This window comes from Oncorhynchus kisutch, linkage group LG18 (genome assembly GCF_002021735.2).
Source record: "Oncorhynchus kisutch isolate 150728-3 linkage group LG18, Okis_V2, whole genome shotgun sequence".
Taxonomy (NCBI): Eukaryota; Metazoa; Chordata; class Actinopteri; order Salmoniformes; family Salmonidae; genus Oncorhynchus; species Oncorhynchus kisutch.
The window spans coordinates 77,529,990-77,548,911 of NC_034191.2; the positions used below are offsets into that span (position 1 = coordinate 77,529,990).

The 18,922-nt window shown below is 44.9% G+C and overlaps 1 protein-coding gene across 1 annotated transcript in view; it reads right to left on the bottom strand.

Moving 5' to 3' along the window:
- LOC116354841 (vesicular, overexpressed in cancer, prosurvival protein 1-like) overlaps positions 1 to 6,298 on the bottom strand; it is a 78,720-nt gene extending 72,422 nt beyond the window's left edge. The window contains exon 1 of the mRNA XM_031796938.1: positions 5,927 to 6,298. Coding sequence (XP_031652798.1) covers positions 5,927 to 5,977 — 51 coding nt within the window. The 5' untranslated portion in view covers positions 5,978 to 6,298. The remainder of the gene's footprint in view (positions 1 to 5,926) is intronic.
- Between the last annotated feature and the right edge of the window lie 12,624 nt (positions 6,299 to 18,922).

Genomic DNA, 18,922 nt, shown 5'->3' on the forward strand with positions numbered 1-18,922 from the left:
AGGTGCCCACTATTATATTCTAACTATAGAATTAGAATAGTCATTATATTTCCATGATTCCAACAGTTTTGCTCTAATTTGAGAGTCAAATCACAATTGTAACATTTGGTTACAAATAAGTCCTATATTATGTGCCCATATCGTGCAGCCCTACGTGGCAGTGTGGACATTATCTCTACTGAGCAGTGGTGTAAAGTACTTAAGTAAAAATACTTTCAAGTACTACTTAAGTCATATTTTTTTGGCATCTGTACTTTACTATTTTTTTTTTTTTACAACTATTACTTCACTACATTCCTAAATAAAATACTGTACTTTTTACTCCATACATTTTCCCTGATACCCAAAAGTACTCGTTACATTTTGAATGCTTAGCAGGGCAGGAAAATGTTCCATTTCACCAAGAGAACATCCCTGGTCATCTACCGCCTCTGATCTGGAATACTCACTAAGCACAAATGCTTTGTTTGTAAATTGTCTTGAGTGTTGGAGTGTGCCCCTGGTTATCCGTAAATAAAAAATAAACAAGAAAATGGTGCCATCTGGTTTGATTAATAAGGAATTTGAAATGATTTATACTTTTGATATTTAAGTACATTTTAACAATTACATTTAATTTTGGTTGGCCATGTTGCCCAGCCCTAGCCAGGCGGGTACAGAACTGACTGATTAGGCACCGCCAAACGTCAATTTGATACCTAAAATGCAAATGGAGAATCAATCCTGCCTTTTGTGCGTAAGGAACATTTTCAGGATCTTTTATTTCAGCTCATAAAACATGAGACAAACACTTTACATGTTGCGTTCAGAGTAGATCACTGGTTCTACCACTTAACGACTCTAGGATGTTTCCTAGCTCTCACCACCAGAGAAGGGGGATAGTCAATGAAGGTTGGGACTAGGGCCATACAATTGAGCATTTGGAAGGGGTTGGCTGTTGGGAAGAATGGACAATACGGGGACACCCTGGCAGCGAAGCCCTGGCAGGAAGAGGGCCGCCATGCTTGGAACAAACTGCCTGTTTGTGGGACCAAACTCCCCACTGTGGCACTGCCAAACAGCAGGGTCCACAGCTATGTAGTAGCCCCTCCCCCCAGATACCCAGGCCAACCACAAAGACCACAACACTCCCACTGCACACGCTTAGTTAAAGTAGGGGAGTTTGCAAGTATGTTAATTTATCCCTCTAATGTAGTATCTGAAGACCTGCCAGAGCGTCAGTTGCTTGGTCGGCTGCTGTCTTGTCTCTGTAGCCGAAAGGGGACGACCGAGCGAGTGACCGTTTAAACAACAGCAAACTGCGGCATCCTGCTTGGTTTTGTCCCAGATGGGCCGGGATTTTGGGAGGACAAGTGTTATTGGTTTAGGAGTAGAACTGGCTCTTTTTTTTATTCAGCCGCAGCCAATTGAAGCCTTGATAAAGTGATAAAACTACTCCAGAGATTTTATTCACTCACAGTTGATGCCATCGGACAGTTTTACGGCTGGTTTAATGTAAAGTCAAGTGGAGAAATCCATCAAAAAGAGGATCACAAAGCTAATTTACATCGAAAAGGATATAGGATTACTACATTATTTAAAAACTACTGCATTAATCCGACCAGTCATTCATTAGTCATATCATGTCACTGTACTGTAACCTGGGTCATAAATCATAGACAATGGAGGTAGAGTCATAATGGCAAGACTACTATTACATTTACTAGATTATAAAAATGGTCAAGTTGATGAGATACTGTTTGGCTCACTACAACCACACCTCATGGTTGTGCTTAGTTTGTGATAATATACATTTTAAAATGTGGCCAAGCATGACCTTGCCCAGACCGACCTTGCCCAGACCGACCTTGCCCAGACCGACCTTGCCCAGACCGACCAAGCCCAGACCGACCAAGCCCAGACCGACCAAGCCCAGACCGACCAAGCCCAGACCGACCTTGCCCAGACCGACCAAGCCCAGACCGACCTTGCCCAGACCGACCTTGCCCAGACCGACCTTGCCCAGACCGACCAAGCCCAGACCGACCTTGCCCAGACCGACCTTGCCCAGACCGACCAAGCCCAGACCGACCAAGCCCAGACCGACCAAGCCCAGACCGACCAAGCCCAGACCGACCTTGCCCAGACCGACCTTGCCCAGACCGACCTTGCCCAGACCGACCAAGCCCAGACCGACCAAGCCCAGACCGACCAAGCCCAGACCGACCAAGCCCAGACCGACCTTGCCCAGACCGACCAAGCCCAGACCGACCTTGCCCAGACCGACCAAGCCCAGACCGACCAAGCCCAGACCGACCAAGCCCAGACCGAACCCCTCTTTGCTGTCATACTGCCAACAAAACAACTCGTCAACCAAATGGGTAAGTAAACATATAACAAAACTGTCCCTCCACGTTTTAAGACATTGACCAAGCCAAGAAATCTCTAATGCATTCCCCATTTTAATTTTTAAACTTCATTTAACTAGGCAAGTCAGTTAAGAACAAATTCTTATTTTCAATGACAGCCTAGGAACAGTGGGTTAACTGCCTGTTCAGGGGCAGAACGACAGATTTGTACCTTGTCAGCTCGGGGATTTGAACTTGCAACCTTTCGGTTACTAGTCCAACGCTCTAACCACTAGGCTACCCTTTTCCCCTATGGATAGTAGAGTCCTCATGTGATTGACAGACTATTCAAAGAGCAGAAGATAGTTTGGTAATGTGACAGTGGAAGCTAGCTGAAGTGGTGGTGATAACCCAGAATTTATCCTAATACCTTTAGTCAGTATAGAACTATAGTACAAGATGAGGTACAATCCCCTCAAGGAACACCCATTGTTGAAATAAGATCTGGTGGGGTCTCCTCCCTCTAATGCCATTCTGGTAGTCGAGTTGTGAAGATATAGAGTAGCGCCTATCTATTGGAATCCAAAGTAACAAAGAGCACAAAACTGTAGGCTATATTTTTTTGCATTATAAGATACAAACTTCATACTGGACACATCAAAACATGTACACTCGATTTCTGCCGAGTCAAAAGCTCACAAAACCATAATAGCGCCTTCTACAAAGAGGAGCCCGTGAAAAAGACAGTCGACACTTAAAGCTTCTATCCAGCTCCCTCCCAGTCACAGAGCTGCAATCTTAGTGCCAGAGAGTGTTAGGGAAGTTAATGCAGCCCCACCCTGGCAGGGGGGGGGGCAGTGACCTTCCTGCATGGAGAGGCTGACTCGTCTCATAGGGTCGCTGAACCGCAAACCCTCCAATCTCCACAGAACCTGACACCTCCAGCTCCACAGAAGCTTCTGGTCTCATTCCTGCCGGGGAGCTTTCCACTGCCATAACTGTCATAGTGAGCTGGCCAGGCGAGGTTCATCTCAAACCTAACCTGCCACTTTAAAAATGTATAGCCAGTCTCTTTCTCCCCCCCTCTCGATAAAGTGTCCATGACCAAGCACATCAACTGATATGCCTTTCCAACTAAGCACCCAAAGACATTTGACAATTGAGTTGAGCACACAAATTCTGGATTCATGACCAAGCAAAGCTTAGTTATTGCAGCCTGCACCTAGACTTTTTCCACTACAGCCTGCACCTAGACTTTTTCCCCTACAGCCTGCACCTAGACTGTTCCCCTACAGCCTGCACCTAGACTGTTTCCCTGCACCTAGACTGTTTCCCTACAGCCTGCACCTAGACTGTTTCCCTGCACCTAGACTGTTTCCCTACAGCCTGCACCTAGACTGTTTCCCCTACAGCCTGCACCTAGACTTTTTCCACTACAGCCTGCACCTAGACTTTTTCCCCTACAGCCTGCACCTAGACTGTTCCCCTACAGCCTGCACCTAGACTGTTTCCCTGCACCTAGACTGTTTCCCTACAGCCTGCACCTAGACTGTTTCCCTGCACCTAGACTGTTTCCCTACAGCCTGCACCTAGACTGTTTCCCCTACAGCCTGCACCTAGACTGTTTCCCCTACAGCCTGCACCTAGACTGTTCCCCTACAGCCTGCACCTAGACTGTTCCCCTACAGCCTGCACCTAGACTGTTCCCCTACAGCCTGCACCTAGACTGTTTCCCCTACAGCCTGCACCTAGACTTTTTCCCTACAGCCTGCACCTAGACTTTTTCCCTACAGCCTGCACCTAGACTTTTCCCCTACAGCCTGCACCTGGACTTTTTCCCTACAGCCTGCACCTAGACTGTTCCCCTACAGCCTGCACCTAGACTGTTCCCCTACAGCCTGCACCTAGACTGTTCCCCTGCAGCCTGCACCTAGACTGTTTCCCTTCACCTAGACTGTTCCCCTACAGCCTGCACCTAGACTGTTTCCCTGCAGCCTGCACCTAGACTGTTTCCCTTCACCTAGACTGTTCCCCTACAGCCTGCACCTAGACTGTTCCCCTACAGCCTGCACCTAGACTGTTCCCCTACAGCCTGCACCTAGACTGTTCCCCTACAGCCTGCACCTAGACTGTTCCCCTACAGCCTGCACCTAGACTGTTCCCCTACAGCCTGCACCTAGACTGTTTCCCTACAGCCTGCACCTAGACTGTTTCCCTACAGCCTGCACCTAGACTGTTTCCCTACAGCCTGCACCTAGACTGTTCCCCTACTTGACTTACTCACTTTATTAAAATACTTAAATAAAATAAGACAGCATTTCAATTTCAGTGGTAATCATACATTTCTTATGCTGCGATTTTACACTTCTTGTGAAGTAGGTTGGTGGTTGGTGAAAGTAGATTGGCAGACATGGTTTAACTTAGATATTGCTTGAACTTCAGCGTGTGTTTGCAGAGTGAACGTTAGTGTCAATTTGCACGCGTGATAAACAGTCTGTTATTGACTAAGCATGGATTAACCTTGTACATTAGTTACTTTAATAACATAACTGAAATTAAATATTATAGGGCATGAGCATGAGCATCCACAGGATGCTGGTCCCGAGTGGTGCAGCGGTCTAAGGCACTGCACCTCATTGCTAGAGGCCTCACTACAGACCCTGGTTCGATCCCTCGTGATCGGCGCACAATTGGCCCAGCATCGTCCGGGTTAGAAGAGGCTTTGGCCAAGGTAGGCCGTCATTGTAAATAAGAATTAGTTCTTAACTGACTTGGCTAGTTAAATAAAAAGGTTAAATAAAAAATAGGAGCCAAGTACATTGGACAGCATGATATCCTGCACAGAGTAAGGTTCAACTGACTTAGCATAATTGAAAAGATAAAAGATCTAGTGTAATGAAAATGGACTTGACAGAAACCAAAACAGTCTTGTTGCAGTGTTATGATAGTCCAAGCACAGAGGTTTTCCTAGGGCATGGCAGATCAGAAAACCATTTAGAATTGTTAATTTCTGAATATATATATATATTTTAAAGTAGTGAAATTTTCAAAAAAGTCAAACAATCTTTTACATTGTGATTTTCAGTGGTTTCAAAGGGGCAATTCCACATGTATGTTTCTTATACAAATGTGTGGCTCGTGAATGAGTTAGTAAATCTGTACCGTCTCCAAATGTTAAAGGAGAGAGATATTGAAAGGGCCATGATAAAGTTAGGTACCCAGACAGTATCACTTACGGTTGTACAGAAATAAAAAATAATTTCCTTGTAATCATATTCGCACTCGATTTGGTCATTATTACCTACATGAAGAGTTCCGTCTTGTTACGGAGGAATGGACAGAAAGACAAAGGGATAGCCAAATTGCATCATACTGTAGCCTACACTGTATATCATCTGATGGGGGCAGATGCTTCGTTCTTTGAAAATATTGTTAAAATATATCCACCATGACAAATTAACAGTAAAGCATCATTCACGTCATAATATTTTCTTTACCAACATAATTACATTTCTAATTTGATCAAAAAGGTACAGCGTAATCCCATAAACGCCCGTTATATAGTTGGCAATAGCCGATGTTGTCTAAGGGCTGCTCACCTCTAAAAATATCAAAAACGTCAGGACTATCCCAGGGAGTAGATTCTTCATCTCTCCTTGCCGAATTTCAAACTCCGTTTTGAATAAAAAGATGAACAAAGACTTTATCACAATGTCGATTTCATTCCACAACAAAACGTTCAGCAGCTTCCCGCATCACACAAAGCATACGACCGACGAGCCTCCGCGTAACCCAGCTGTCAATGCGGGATAGGGGCAGTGACAGCGCCAATGTTAGCTCGAGTTCCTGTTGGTCTAGTGGCATTGTTTCCGCGATTAGATCATATAATTTTGAAGCAAAACTGCTCCAAAGAAAGATAAAAATAAGGTATTCAATGGCATTATGCAGGCTATCCTAACAGCTGCATTACATTAGGAATTACGGTAATCGACGCCCCCTTTCGCTAACAAAACAGCCCGGAAGATACTCCTGTTTAGGTCAATCAAATAAGGTCAATCAAAAGGTTGTCTACTCTTGTTCCTCCCCATAATGCAATTGAGGAATTCTTGGTTCTGAAAATGTGAAATATGATAACTGGAATATGTATAGTCACAGAGGGAGTGAAGACACCTCATGATCTTATATGCAATGAGATTCTCTGACATTTCATCTAGGTGCAGTAGCCTATTCTAAACTCGGCAACAAACAAAAAAAATGTCCCTTTTTCAGGACCCTGTCTTTCAAAGATAATTCGTAAAAATCCAAATAACTTGACAGATCTTCATTGTAAAGGGTTTATTAAACACTGTTTCCCATGCTGGTTCAATGAACCATAAACAATGAATGAACATGCACCTGTGGAACGGTCGTTAAGACACTAACACCTTACAGATGGTAGGCAATTAAGGTCACAGTTATGAAAACTTAGGACACTAAAGAGGCCTTTCTACTGACTCTGAAAAACACCAAAATAAAGATGCCCAGGGTCCCTGCTCATCTGCGTGAACGTGCCTTAGGCATGCTGCAAGGAGGCATGAGGACTGCAGATGTGGCCAGGGCAATAAATAAATTGCAATGTCCGTACTGTGAGACTCCTAAGACAGCGCTACAGGGAGACAGGATGGACAGCTGATCGTCCTCGTAGTGGCAGACCACGTGTAACAACACCTGCACAGGATTGGTACATCCAAACATCACACCTGCGGGACAGGTACAGAATGCCAACAACAACAGCCAGAGTTACACCAGAAATGCACAATCCCTCCATCAGTGCTCAGACTGTCCGCAATACACTGAGAGAGGCTGGACTGAGGGCTTGTAGGCCTGTTGTAAGGCAGATCCTCACCAGACATCACCGGCAACAACGTCGCCTATGGGCACAAACCCACCGTCGCTGGACCAGACAGGACTGGCAAAAAGTGCTCATCACTGACGAGTCGCGGTTTTGTCTCACCAGGTGTGATGGTCGGATTCGCGTTTATCGTTGAAGGAATGAGCGTTACACCGAGGCCTGTACTCGATTTGGAGGTGAAGGGTCCGTCGTGGTCTGGGGGCGGTGTGTCACAGCATCATCGGACTGAGCTTGTTGTCATTGCCTGGCAATCTCAACGCTGTGGGTTACAAGGAAGACATCCTCCTCCCTCATGTTTTATTGATTTCACCTTTATTTAATAACCAGCTGGCCAGTTGAGAACACCTTTATTTAATAACCAGCTGGCCAGTTGAGAACACCTTTATTTAATAACCAGCTGGCCAGTTGAGAACACCTTTATTTAATAACCAGCTGGCCAGTTGAGAACACCTTTATTTAATAACCAGCTGGCCAGTTGAGAACACCTTTATTTAATAACCAGCTGGCCAGTTGAGAACACCTTTATTTAATAACCAGCTGGCCAGTTGAGAACACCTTTATTTAATAACCAGCTGGCCAGTTGAGAACACCTTTATTTAATAACCAGCTGGCCAGTTGAGAACAAGTTCTCATTTACAACTACGACCTGGCCAAGATAAAGCAAAGCAGTGCGACACAAACAACAACAGAGTTACACAAACAAACCTACAATCAATAACACAATAGAAAGAAATCAAAAAATCTATGGACAGTGTGTGCAAATGTAGAAGAGTATGGAGGTAGGCAATAAATAGGCCATAGAGGTGGAATAATTTCAATTTAGCATTAATACTGGAGAGATAGATAATAACTCCAACCTAAGTGCAAGTAAACTTCTGACTTGAACTGTAACTGAAATATGACATTTACAGAAGTATTCAGGCACTTTTGGCAGGGAATACAGCCGTGAGTCTTCTTGGGTATGACACGACAAGCCTGGCACACATGTATTTGGGGAGTTTTTCCCCATTCTTCTCTGCAGATCCTCTGAAGCTCTTTCATGTTGGATGGGGAGCGTCGCTGCACAGCTATTTCCAGCTCTCTCCAGAGTTGTTCGATCGGGTTTAAGTCCGGGTGGGTCACCCTCTGGCTGGGCCACTCAAGGACGTTCAGACACTTGTCCCGTAGCCTGTCCTGCATTGTCTTGGCTGTGTGCTTAGGGTCGTTGTCCTGTTGGAAGGTGAACCATCGACCCAGTCTGACTTCCTAAGCGCCCTGGAGTAAGTTTTCATCAAGGATCTCTCTGTACTTTGCTCCGTTCATCTTTCCCTGAATCCTGACAAGTCTCCCAGTCCCTGCCCCTGAAAACATTGAACAGTTGTAATTTAGCCTAGTGTAAACATTGAACAGTTGTAATTTAGCCTAGTGTAAACATTGTAATTAGACTACCTACTTTTGGTTTTAGTGCCACTTTATACAAGGGACCCTTATATTCTACAACAATAGAACATAGAACATTCATAGAACATTCCACAGAACATTCTACAACAATAGAACCACAGAACATAGAACGTTCATGGAACATTCCACAACAATAGAACCACAGAACATAGAACATTCATAGAACATTCCACAGAACATTCTACAACAATAGAACATTCCACAGAACATTCTACAACAATAGAACATTCCACAGAACATTCTACAACAATAGAACCACAGAATATAACAAGTATTTTATTGTCCCTAACATAAGCAGGCAAAATCTAGCAACCTAAAAGTACAAAAACAAACCGGTGAAAGCAGAGGTTTCTGTTACACAGGTGTATTTACCAGTGTCTGTTGTCATGGTAGCAGTGTTATCATCTTAACAAAGAGAAGAGGTGTGGCGACAATGCCTTTTCTCAACACACACCTCTTGTGTTTAATTGGCCTGTCTTTGTCATGACGGAGGATGATTGGCTGTGATAAATGGATCCCAACTTACCTTCAACCACTTAGTCATCTTGACAATGCCTTTGTAATTGGGATGACTTGAGGTGACCCATTCAGTGCAAGGAAAAAACCTGACTGTGTGGTGTGCTAACTTTTTTAGGACAAGGCTATTGCTCATAAGCAGTGTGAAAAACGCATTAAAAAAAATTGTCACATGCGCCGAATACAACCTTACCGTGAAATGCTTACTTACAGGCCCCTAACCAACAATGAAATGCTTTCTTACAGGCCCCTAACCAACAATGAAATGCTTACTTACAGGCCCCTAACCAACAAGGAAATGCTTACTTACAGGCCCCTAACCAACAATGAAATGCTTACTGACAAGCTCTTAATTAACCAACCGTGCATTTAAAGAGATAGAGTTAAGAAAATATTTACTAAATAAACTAAAGTAAGAAATGAAATAAAAAAGTTACAATAACGAGGTACTGGTACAGAGTCGATGTTCAGGGGTTACAGATTAGTCAAGGTCATTTGTACACGTAGGTAGGGGTAAAGTGACAGTGCATAGATAAACAGCGTGTAGCAGCAGTGTAAAATCAAGGGGTTGGGGGGTGTAAATAGTCCGGGTGGCCATTTGAATAATTGTTCAGCACTCTCTGGTACCGCTTGCCGTGCGGTAGCAGAGAACCAACTATGAATTGGGTGACTAGAGACTTCGACTAGAGACTTTTTTGGCCTTCCAATGACACCACCTAGTATATAGGTCCTGGATGGCATTAAGCTTGACCCCAGTGATGTAATGACCTATACGCACTACCCTCTGTAGCGCCTTACGGTCGGATGTCGAGCTGTTGCCATACCAGGCGGGGATGCAACTGGTCAGGATGGTGCAGCTGTAGAACTTTGAGGATCTGGGGACCCATGACAAATCTTTTCAGTCTTCTGAGGGGGAAAAAGCATTGTTGTGCCCTCATGCCTTTCTTGGTGTGTTTGGACAAATCAAATCAAATTTATTTGTCACATACACATGGTTAGCAGATGTTAATGCGAGTGTAGCGAAATGCTTGTGCTTCTAGTTCCGACAATGCAGTAATAACGAACAAGTAATCTAACTAACAATTCCAAAAAAAACTCCTGTCTCATACACAATGTAAGGGGATAAAGAATATGTACATAAGGATATATGAATGAGTGATGGTACAGAGCAGCATAGGCAAGATACAGTAGATGATATCGAGTACAGTATATACATATGAGATGAGTATGTAAACCAAGTGGCATAGTTAAAGTGGCTAGTGATACATGTATTACATAAGGATGCAGTCGATGATATAGAGTACAGTATCTACGTATGCATATGAGATGAATAATGTAGGGTAAGTAACATTATATAAGGTAGCATTGTTTAAAGTGGCTAGTGATATATTTACATCATTTCCCATGATTAAAGTGGCTGGAGTAGAGTCAGTGTCATTGACAGTGTGTTGGCAGTAGCCACTCAATGTTAGTGGTGGCTGTTTAACAGTCTGATGGCCTTGAGATAGAAGCTGTTTTTCAGTCTCTCGGTCCCAGCTTTGATGCACCTGTACTGACCTCGCCTTCTGGATGACAGCGGGGTGAACAGGCAGTGGCTCGGGTGGTTGATGTCCTTGATGATCTTTATGGCCTTCCTGTAGCATCGGGTGGTGTAGGTGTCCTGGAGGGCAGGTAGTTTGCCCCCGGTGATGCGTTGTGCAGACCTCACTACCCTCTGGAGAGCCTTACGGTTGAGGGCGGTGCAGTTGCCATACCAGGCGGTGATACAGCCCGCCAGGATGCTCTCGATTGTGCATCTGTAGAAGTTTGTGAGTGCTTTTGGTGACAAGCCGAATTTCTTCAGCCTCCTGAGGTTGAAGAGGCGCTGCTGCGCCTTCTTCACGATGCTGTCTGTGTGAGTGGACCAATTCAGTTTGTCTGTGATGTGTATGCCGAGGAACTTAAAACTTGCTACCCTCTCCACTACTGTTCCATCGATGTGGATGGGGGGGTGTTCCCTCTGCTGTTTCCTGAAGTCCACAATCATCTCCTTAGTTTTGTTGACGTTGAGTGTGAGGTTATTTTCCTGACACCACACTCCGAGGGCCCTCACCTCCTCCCTGTAGGCCGTCTCGTCGTTGTTGGTAATCAAGCCTACCACTGTTGTGTCGTCCGCAATCCTGATGATTGAGTTGGAGGCGTGCGTGGCCACGCAGTCGTGGGTGAACAGGGAGTACAGGAGAGGGCTCAGAACGCACCCTTGTGGGGCCCCAGTGTTGAGGATCAGCGGGGAGGAGATGTTGTTGCCTACCCTCACCACCTGGGGGCGGCCCGTCAGGAAGTCCAGTACCCAGTTGCACAGGGCGGGGTCGAGACCCAGGGTCTCGAGCTTGATGACGAGCTTGGAGGGTACTATGGTGTTGAATGCCGAGCTGTAGTCGATGAACAGCATTCTCACATAGGTATTCCTCTTGTCCAGATGGGTTAGGGCAGTGTGCAGTGTGGTTGAGATTGCATCGTCTGTGGACCTATTTGGGCGGTAAGCAAATTGGAGTGGGTCAAGGGTGTCAGGTAGGGTGGAGGTGATATGGTCCTTGACTAGTCTCTCAAAGCACTTCATGATGACGGATGTGAGTGCTACAGTCATTTAGCTCAGTTACCTTAGCTTTCTTGGGAACAGGAACAATGGTGGCCCTCTTGAAGCATGTGGGAACAGCAGACTGGTATAGGGATTGGTTGAATATGTCCGTAAACACACCGGCCAGCTGGTCTGCGCATGCTCTGAGGGCGCGGCTGGGGATGCCGTCTGGGCCTGCAGCCTTGCGAGGGTTAACACGTTTAAATGTCTTACTCACTTCGGCTGCAGTGAAGGAGAGACCGCATGTTTTCGTTGCAGGCCGTGTCAGTGGCACTGTATTGTCCTCAAAGCGGGCAAAAAAAGTTGTTTAGTCTGCCTGGGAGCAAGACATCCTGGTCCGTGACTGGGCTGGGTTTCTTCCTGTAGTCCGTGATTGACTGTAGACCCTGCCACATGCCTCTTGTGTCTGAGGCGTTGAATTGAGATTCTACTTTGTCTCTGTACTGGCGCTTAGCTTGTTTGATAGCCTTGCGGAGGGAATAGCTGCACTGTTTGTATTCAGTCATGTTACCAGACACCTTGCCCTGATTAAAAGCAGTGGTTCGCGCCTTCAGTTCCACACGAATGCTGCCATCAATCCACGGTTTCTGGTTGGGGAATGTTTTAATCGTTGCTATGGGAACGACATCTTCAACGCACGTTCTAATGAACTCGCACACCGAATCAGCGTATTCGTCAATGTTGTTGGCTGACGCAATACGAAACATCTCCCAGTCCGCGTGATGGAAGCAGTCTTGGAGTGTGGAGTCAGCTTGGTCGGACCAGCGTTGGACAGACCTCAGCGTGGGAGCTTCTTGTTTTAGTTTCTGTCTGTAGGCAGGGATCAACAAAATGGAGTCGTGGTCAGCTTTTCCGAAAGGGGGGCGGGGCAGGGCCTTATATGCGTCGCGGAAGTTAGAGTAACAATGATCCAGGGTCTTTCCACCCCTGGTTGCGCAATCGATATGCTGATAAAATTTAGGGAGTCTTGTTTTCAGATTAGCCTTGTTAAAATCCCCAGCTACAATGAATGCAGCCTCCGGATAAATCGTTTCCAGTTTGCAGAGAGTTAAATAAAGTTCGTTCAGAGCCATCGATGTGTCTGCTTGGGGGGGATATATACGGCTGTGATTATAATCGAAGAGAATTCTCTTGGTAGATAATGCGGTCTACATTTGATTGTGAGGAATTCTAAATCAGGTGAACAGAAGGATTTGAGTTCCTGTATGTTTCTTTCATCACACCATGTCACGTTGGCCATAAGGCATACGCCCCCGCCCCTCTTCTTACCAGAAAGATGTTCGTTTCTGTCCGCGCGATGCGTGGAGAAACCCGCTGGCTGCACCGCTTCGGATTGCGTCTCTCCAGTTAGCCATGTTTCCGTGAAGCAGAGAACGTTACAGTCTCTGATGTCCCTCTGGAATGCTACCCTTGCTCGGATTTCATCAACCTTGTTGTCAAGAGACTGGACATTGGCAAGAAGAATGCTAGGGAGTGGTGCACAATGTGCCCGCCTCCGGAGTCTGACCAGAAGACCGCTTCGTTTCCCTCTTTTTCTGAGTCGTTTTTTTGGGTCGCTGCATGGGAACCATCCCGTGGCACTGGTTGTAAGGCAGAACACAGGATCCGCATCGCGAAAAACATATTCTTGATCGTACTGGTGGTGAGTTGACGCTGATCTTATATTCAGTAGTTCTTCTCGGCTGTATGTGATGAAACCTAAGATGACCTGGGGTACTAGTGTAAGAAATAACACGTAAAAAAACAAAAAACTGCATAGTTGATGTTAATGGGGGCCTGTTCGGCCCTCCTTTTCTTATAGTCCACGATCAGCTCCTTTGTCTAGCTCATGTTGAGGGAGAGGATGTTGTTCGGTGATCAGGCCTACCACTGATGTGTTGTCAGCAATCTTAATGACGGTGTTGGAGTTGTGCTTGGTGATGCAGTAGTGGGTGAAAAGGGAGTACAGGAGGGGACTAAGCACACAACCCTGAGGGGCCCCAGGGTTGAGGATCAGCTTTATTTTACTGAGTTACAGTTCATAGAAGGAAATCAGTCAATTGAAATAAATTCATTAGGCCCTAATCTATGGATTTCATATGACTGACCAGGAGCGCAGCCCTGTGTGGGCCTGGGAGGTCATAGACCCACCCTCTTGCCAGCCAGGTCCACCCACTGGGATGCCAGGGCCAGCCAATCAGAATGAGTGTATGGAATGCAGTCAACCATAAAAGCATTTTAATACAGACACATTACAAACCAACCATCAGGACAACCAGCTCATTTAGAAAATGTAATAGGAAAAACAGGGGAATGTAATGGGAATGTAATGGGAAAAACAGGGGAATGTAATGGGAATGTAATGGGAAAAACAGGGGAATGTAATGGGAAAAACAGGGGAATGTAATGGGAAAAACAGGGGAATGTAATGGGAAAAACAGGGGAATGTAATGGGAAAAACAGGGGAATGTAATGGGAAAAACAGGGGAATGTAATGGGAAAAACAGGGGAATGTAATGGGAAAAACAGGGGAATGTAATGGGAAAAACAGGGGAATGTAATGGGAAAAACAGGGGAATGTAATGGGAAAAACAGGGGAATGTAATGGGAAAAACAGGGGAATGTAATGGGAATGTAATGGGAAAAACAGGGGAATGATGACCTGCAAAATCAATCTAAAGATTCTCTGTCAAAGTAGTTAGATCGCATACATCTCCAACAGTCTTCCATCCATTTCCTTCTCGCGTTATACGGTCATGTGGTAATCGTTACTTATTGGACTATTTTGCTATTAGGCTGCAGTAATGACACTTAGGACTAAGTTACTGCCACTACTTCAATGTACACTGAACAAAAATCTTATTAAAACGATGTAATTGCAAAGATTTTACTGTGCTACAGTTCATATAATGAAATCAGTCAATTGAAATGTTTTCATTAGGCCCTAATCTATGGATTTCACATGACTGGGAATACAGATAAGCATCTGCTGGTCACAGGGACGTGAATCAGAAATCTGGTGTGACCACCGTTTGCCTCATGCAACACAACATCGCCTTCTCATAGAGTTGATCAGGCTGTTGATTGTGAACTGTGGAATGTTGTCCCACTCCTCTTCAAGGGCTGTACAAAGTTGCTGGATATTAGCGGGAACTGGAACACGCTGTCATACACGTCGATCCAGAGCATCCCAAACATGCTCAAAGGGTGACATGTCTGAGTATGCAGGCCATGGAAGAACTGGGACATTTTCAGCTTCTAGGAATTGTGTACAGATCCTTGCGGTATTCACGTGCTGTAACATAAAGGGATGGCGACGGATGAATGGCACGACAAAGAGCCAAATAATTTCTTCATGGTATATCTGTGGATTCATATTACAATCAATAAAATGCAATTGTGTTCGTTGTCCGTAGCTTATGCCTGCCCATACCTTAACCCCACCATGGGGCATCAGCAAACTGCCTGCCTACACGACGCCATACAAGGTCTGTGATTGAGGACAGTTTGACGTACTGCCAAATGCTCTAAAACAACGGAGGTGGCTTATGGTAGAGAACTTAACTTTAAATTCTCTGGTGGACATTCCTGCAGTCAGCATGCCAATTGCACACTCCCTCATTTTTTGGTGTCCTTTTTATGTCCCCAGCACGAGGTGCACCTGTGTAATGATCTTGCTGTTTAATCAGCTTCTTGATATGCCACACACTTGTCAGGTGGATGAATTATCTTGGCAAAGGAGAAATGCTCACTAACAGGGATGTAAACAAATTTGTACACAGAATGAGATAAATCAAGTCTGGGATGTTTTATTTCAGCTCATGAAACCAACACTTTACATGTTGAGTTTATATTTGTTCAGTGTAGTTAGTAAAATACTGTAGTTAACCAAATAGCTATCTGGAATGTCTGCATGACCTGTTTCTACACTAACTGACTCATCACATATGCTGAAGCTACTGTTCATTTGCTGTCACTTTAGTCCTAGTTATATGTACATATCTACCTCAATTACCTCGTAACCCTGCACAGTAAGTCAGTACTGGTACCCTGTGTATATAGAAAAGTTATCGTTACTCATTGTGTTATTATTTTACACCTGTTTAACAAATCATGTCAAATAAAATGATTTGAGTAAGTGGCATCTCTCTGCAGCCATTTGCAGCATATATGCTGCTATATTCCTGAGGGGAAGTAAGGTGCTTTCCTTAGCATGGACACATTATGGAGTGTTTCTCCACCCCATATAGACAATATTATAAATTGTGTTAATGTCTTCCCAAACAGTCTGAGTGGATATCATGAATGAGGTCTTGTATCATATTTGCTGCCAGGACTATGGAGAGATTTGGTAAAATACAGGATAATCCGTTACGTTAGTAGATGTGTTTTCACATAATATGTAGACAATAATATCTGCATTTTACAATGAAAAAAATTGAATGACCCATCTACCTTGGGTAGTGAGTGACTCCCATGCTCCCATGGTAACGCATATTACCTAAACTAGCCGAACAACCCATCGGCATCAACTTAGTTGTGATCTTAAGTGGAAAGTGGTGGTGACCTGCAATACAAGAGAGCGATTTAGCCTCATAATGAGCTTTTTTTTTCTTCAGTTGAGCTATTTTGAGAACACTAGTGTCGGTCTGGTCTTACTGAATTGTAGATGCTATACCTACTGTCAGTTCTTACAGATGCTGCTTTCGTGCAAATGTTTTCCAAGTTTTCTCCTGTGGCCGTCAGTGCATCCAATTCTCACGGAATTATACATGCTACACCTACTGTCGGCATCACCACATCCAATGCTCACTGAATTATACATGCTACACCTACTGTCGGCATCACCGCATCCAATGCTCACTGAATTATACATGCTACACCTACTGTCGGCATCACCACATCCAATGCTCACTGAATTATACATGCTACACCTACTGTCGGCATCACCGCATCCAATGCTCACTGAATTATACATGCTACACCTACTGTCGGCATCACCACATCCAATGCTCACTGAATTATACATGCTACACCTACTGTCGGCATCACCACATCCAATTGTGGTTCAATACCAGTTCAAAGCCAGACGAAGGTCAGAATAAAATGTACTTAAATCCAGTGCTTGAAAATTCTATAACCTTTGAATTATGAAATTAAATAAATCTAACTAAACTGAACAAATATATAAACACAACATGTAAAGTGTTCGTCCCATGTTTCATGAGCTGAAATAAAATATAGACATTTTCTATGTGCACAAAGCTTATATTACATCCTTGTTAGGGAGCATTTCTCCTTTGCCAACATAGTCCATCCACCTAACAGGTGTGGCATATCAAGAAGCTGATTAAACAGCATGATCATTACACAGGTGCACCTTGTGCTGGGGGCAACCAAAAGCCACTAAAATGTGCAGTTTTGTGACAACACAATGCCACAGATGTCTCAAGTTGAGGAAGTGTGCAATTGGCATGCTGAATGCAGGAATGTCCACCAGAGCTTTTGTCATATTCAGCACCCATGCATCTGGGCTGATCTACAGGAGGAGACCGTCCTTTATCTCCATGCATCGGCGCTGATCTACAGGAGGAGACCGTCCTTTATCTCCATGCATCGGCGCTGATCTACAGGAGGAGACCGTCCTTTATCTCCATGCATCTGGGCTGATCTACAGGAGGAGACTGTCCTTTATCTCCATGCATCGGCGCTGATCTACAGGAGGAGACCGTCCTTTATCTCCATGCATCGGCGCTGATCTACAGGAGGAGACCGTCCTTTATCTCCATGCATCGGCGCTGATCTACAGGAGGAGACCGTCCTTTATCTCCATGCATCTGGGCTGATCTACAGGAGGAGACCGTCCTTTATCTCCATGCATCGGCGCTGATCTACAGGAGGAGACCGTCCTTTATCTCCATGCATCGGCGCTGATCTACAGGAGGAGACCGTCCTTTATCTCCATGCATCTGGGCTGATCTACAGGAGGAGACCGTCCTTTATCTCCATGCATCTGGGCTGATCTACAGGAGGAGACAGTCATTTATCTCCATGCATCTGGGCTGATCTACAGGAGGAGACAGTCCTTTCTCTCCCTGCAGGCGGGGAGAGTAAACCGTGCTCATATCCAGCACTCCTGCTGCCTTCCTGTGATCTGAGCCTCCTCCCTTCAGCAGGAGGAAATCACAGCGAAGGAGAAAAGTGTATTTGCCTATCAACCATTGCCATGGAGAGATGGTTCAAAGGAGAGAGTGTTTTGGCCTCAAGTCTGGTTCCATAATGAAAGAGTTGGTATTTATACGTGGTTGGGGGGGATGCTGTGTTGCCAGGGAGGACAATAGGTAAAGAGCGAGACATCTGCTGTACATGTTTCCCTTTGTTGAAAGCGTTTCCTTAAAGGCTTGTTGTACAGAAGCGTTTGAACCGCACTAATAAGGATGATCCATCAAAATCGATAAAAAAAAATAAAACAGGGTTGGACGTACGCTCTCAATAAATCCCATGAGATACACAAAGCAAAACCTGCTCTGTACAACGTGGAGAAATCAGATTTGTTGATGGAGTTGTGTCGTTGACCAGGAACGGTCAGTGGAGGTGCAGGGTCAGAAAGTATGAGGACATTAGCAAGCAGAAAAGTAGCCAAAACAATCCTACAGATCCATGGAGATACATAATGGGGCTCGGTTACAGTGTCACTGTCCTGCTCTCAACATGATACAACCACACCAAGGCTACCGTCATCATTACGATAGCACTGACGAACATGGCATCGGATCAGAATGGAATATACAGGGCATATAGAAGATGTGCTTTTGCTGGGAAGAATCCATAACCAAATATTTAATGTCTTTCACAAGAGATTAACGCAGGTATGACAAGTAAGTTGAGTGTCAGACACTCATAGGTACAGTCTTCGCTAATAAGGCTAAGTTTAACAGGACACAACAACCACCAAACTCAGCGCTGATTAACACCAGGGATCCTGGACATTGCTTGGAGGTGGACCTTGCTTTGTGTACATTGACCCTAAACCTATTAGTTAGAATAGAAATCCAAGCAGAAACCCATCTCCTCACTCCTAGCCCTGGATCCACCTGGAGACACTATCCCTGTACAGGGGGACCACTATCCCTGTACAGGGGGACCAGCTAG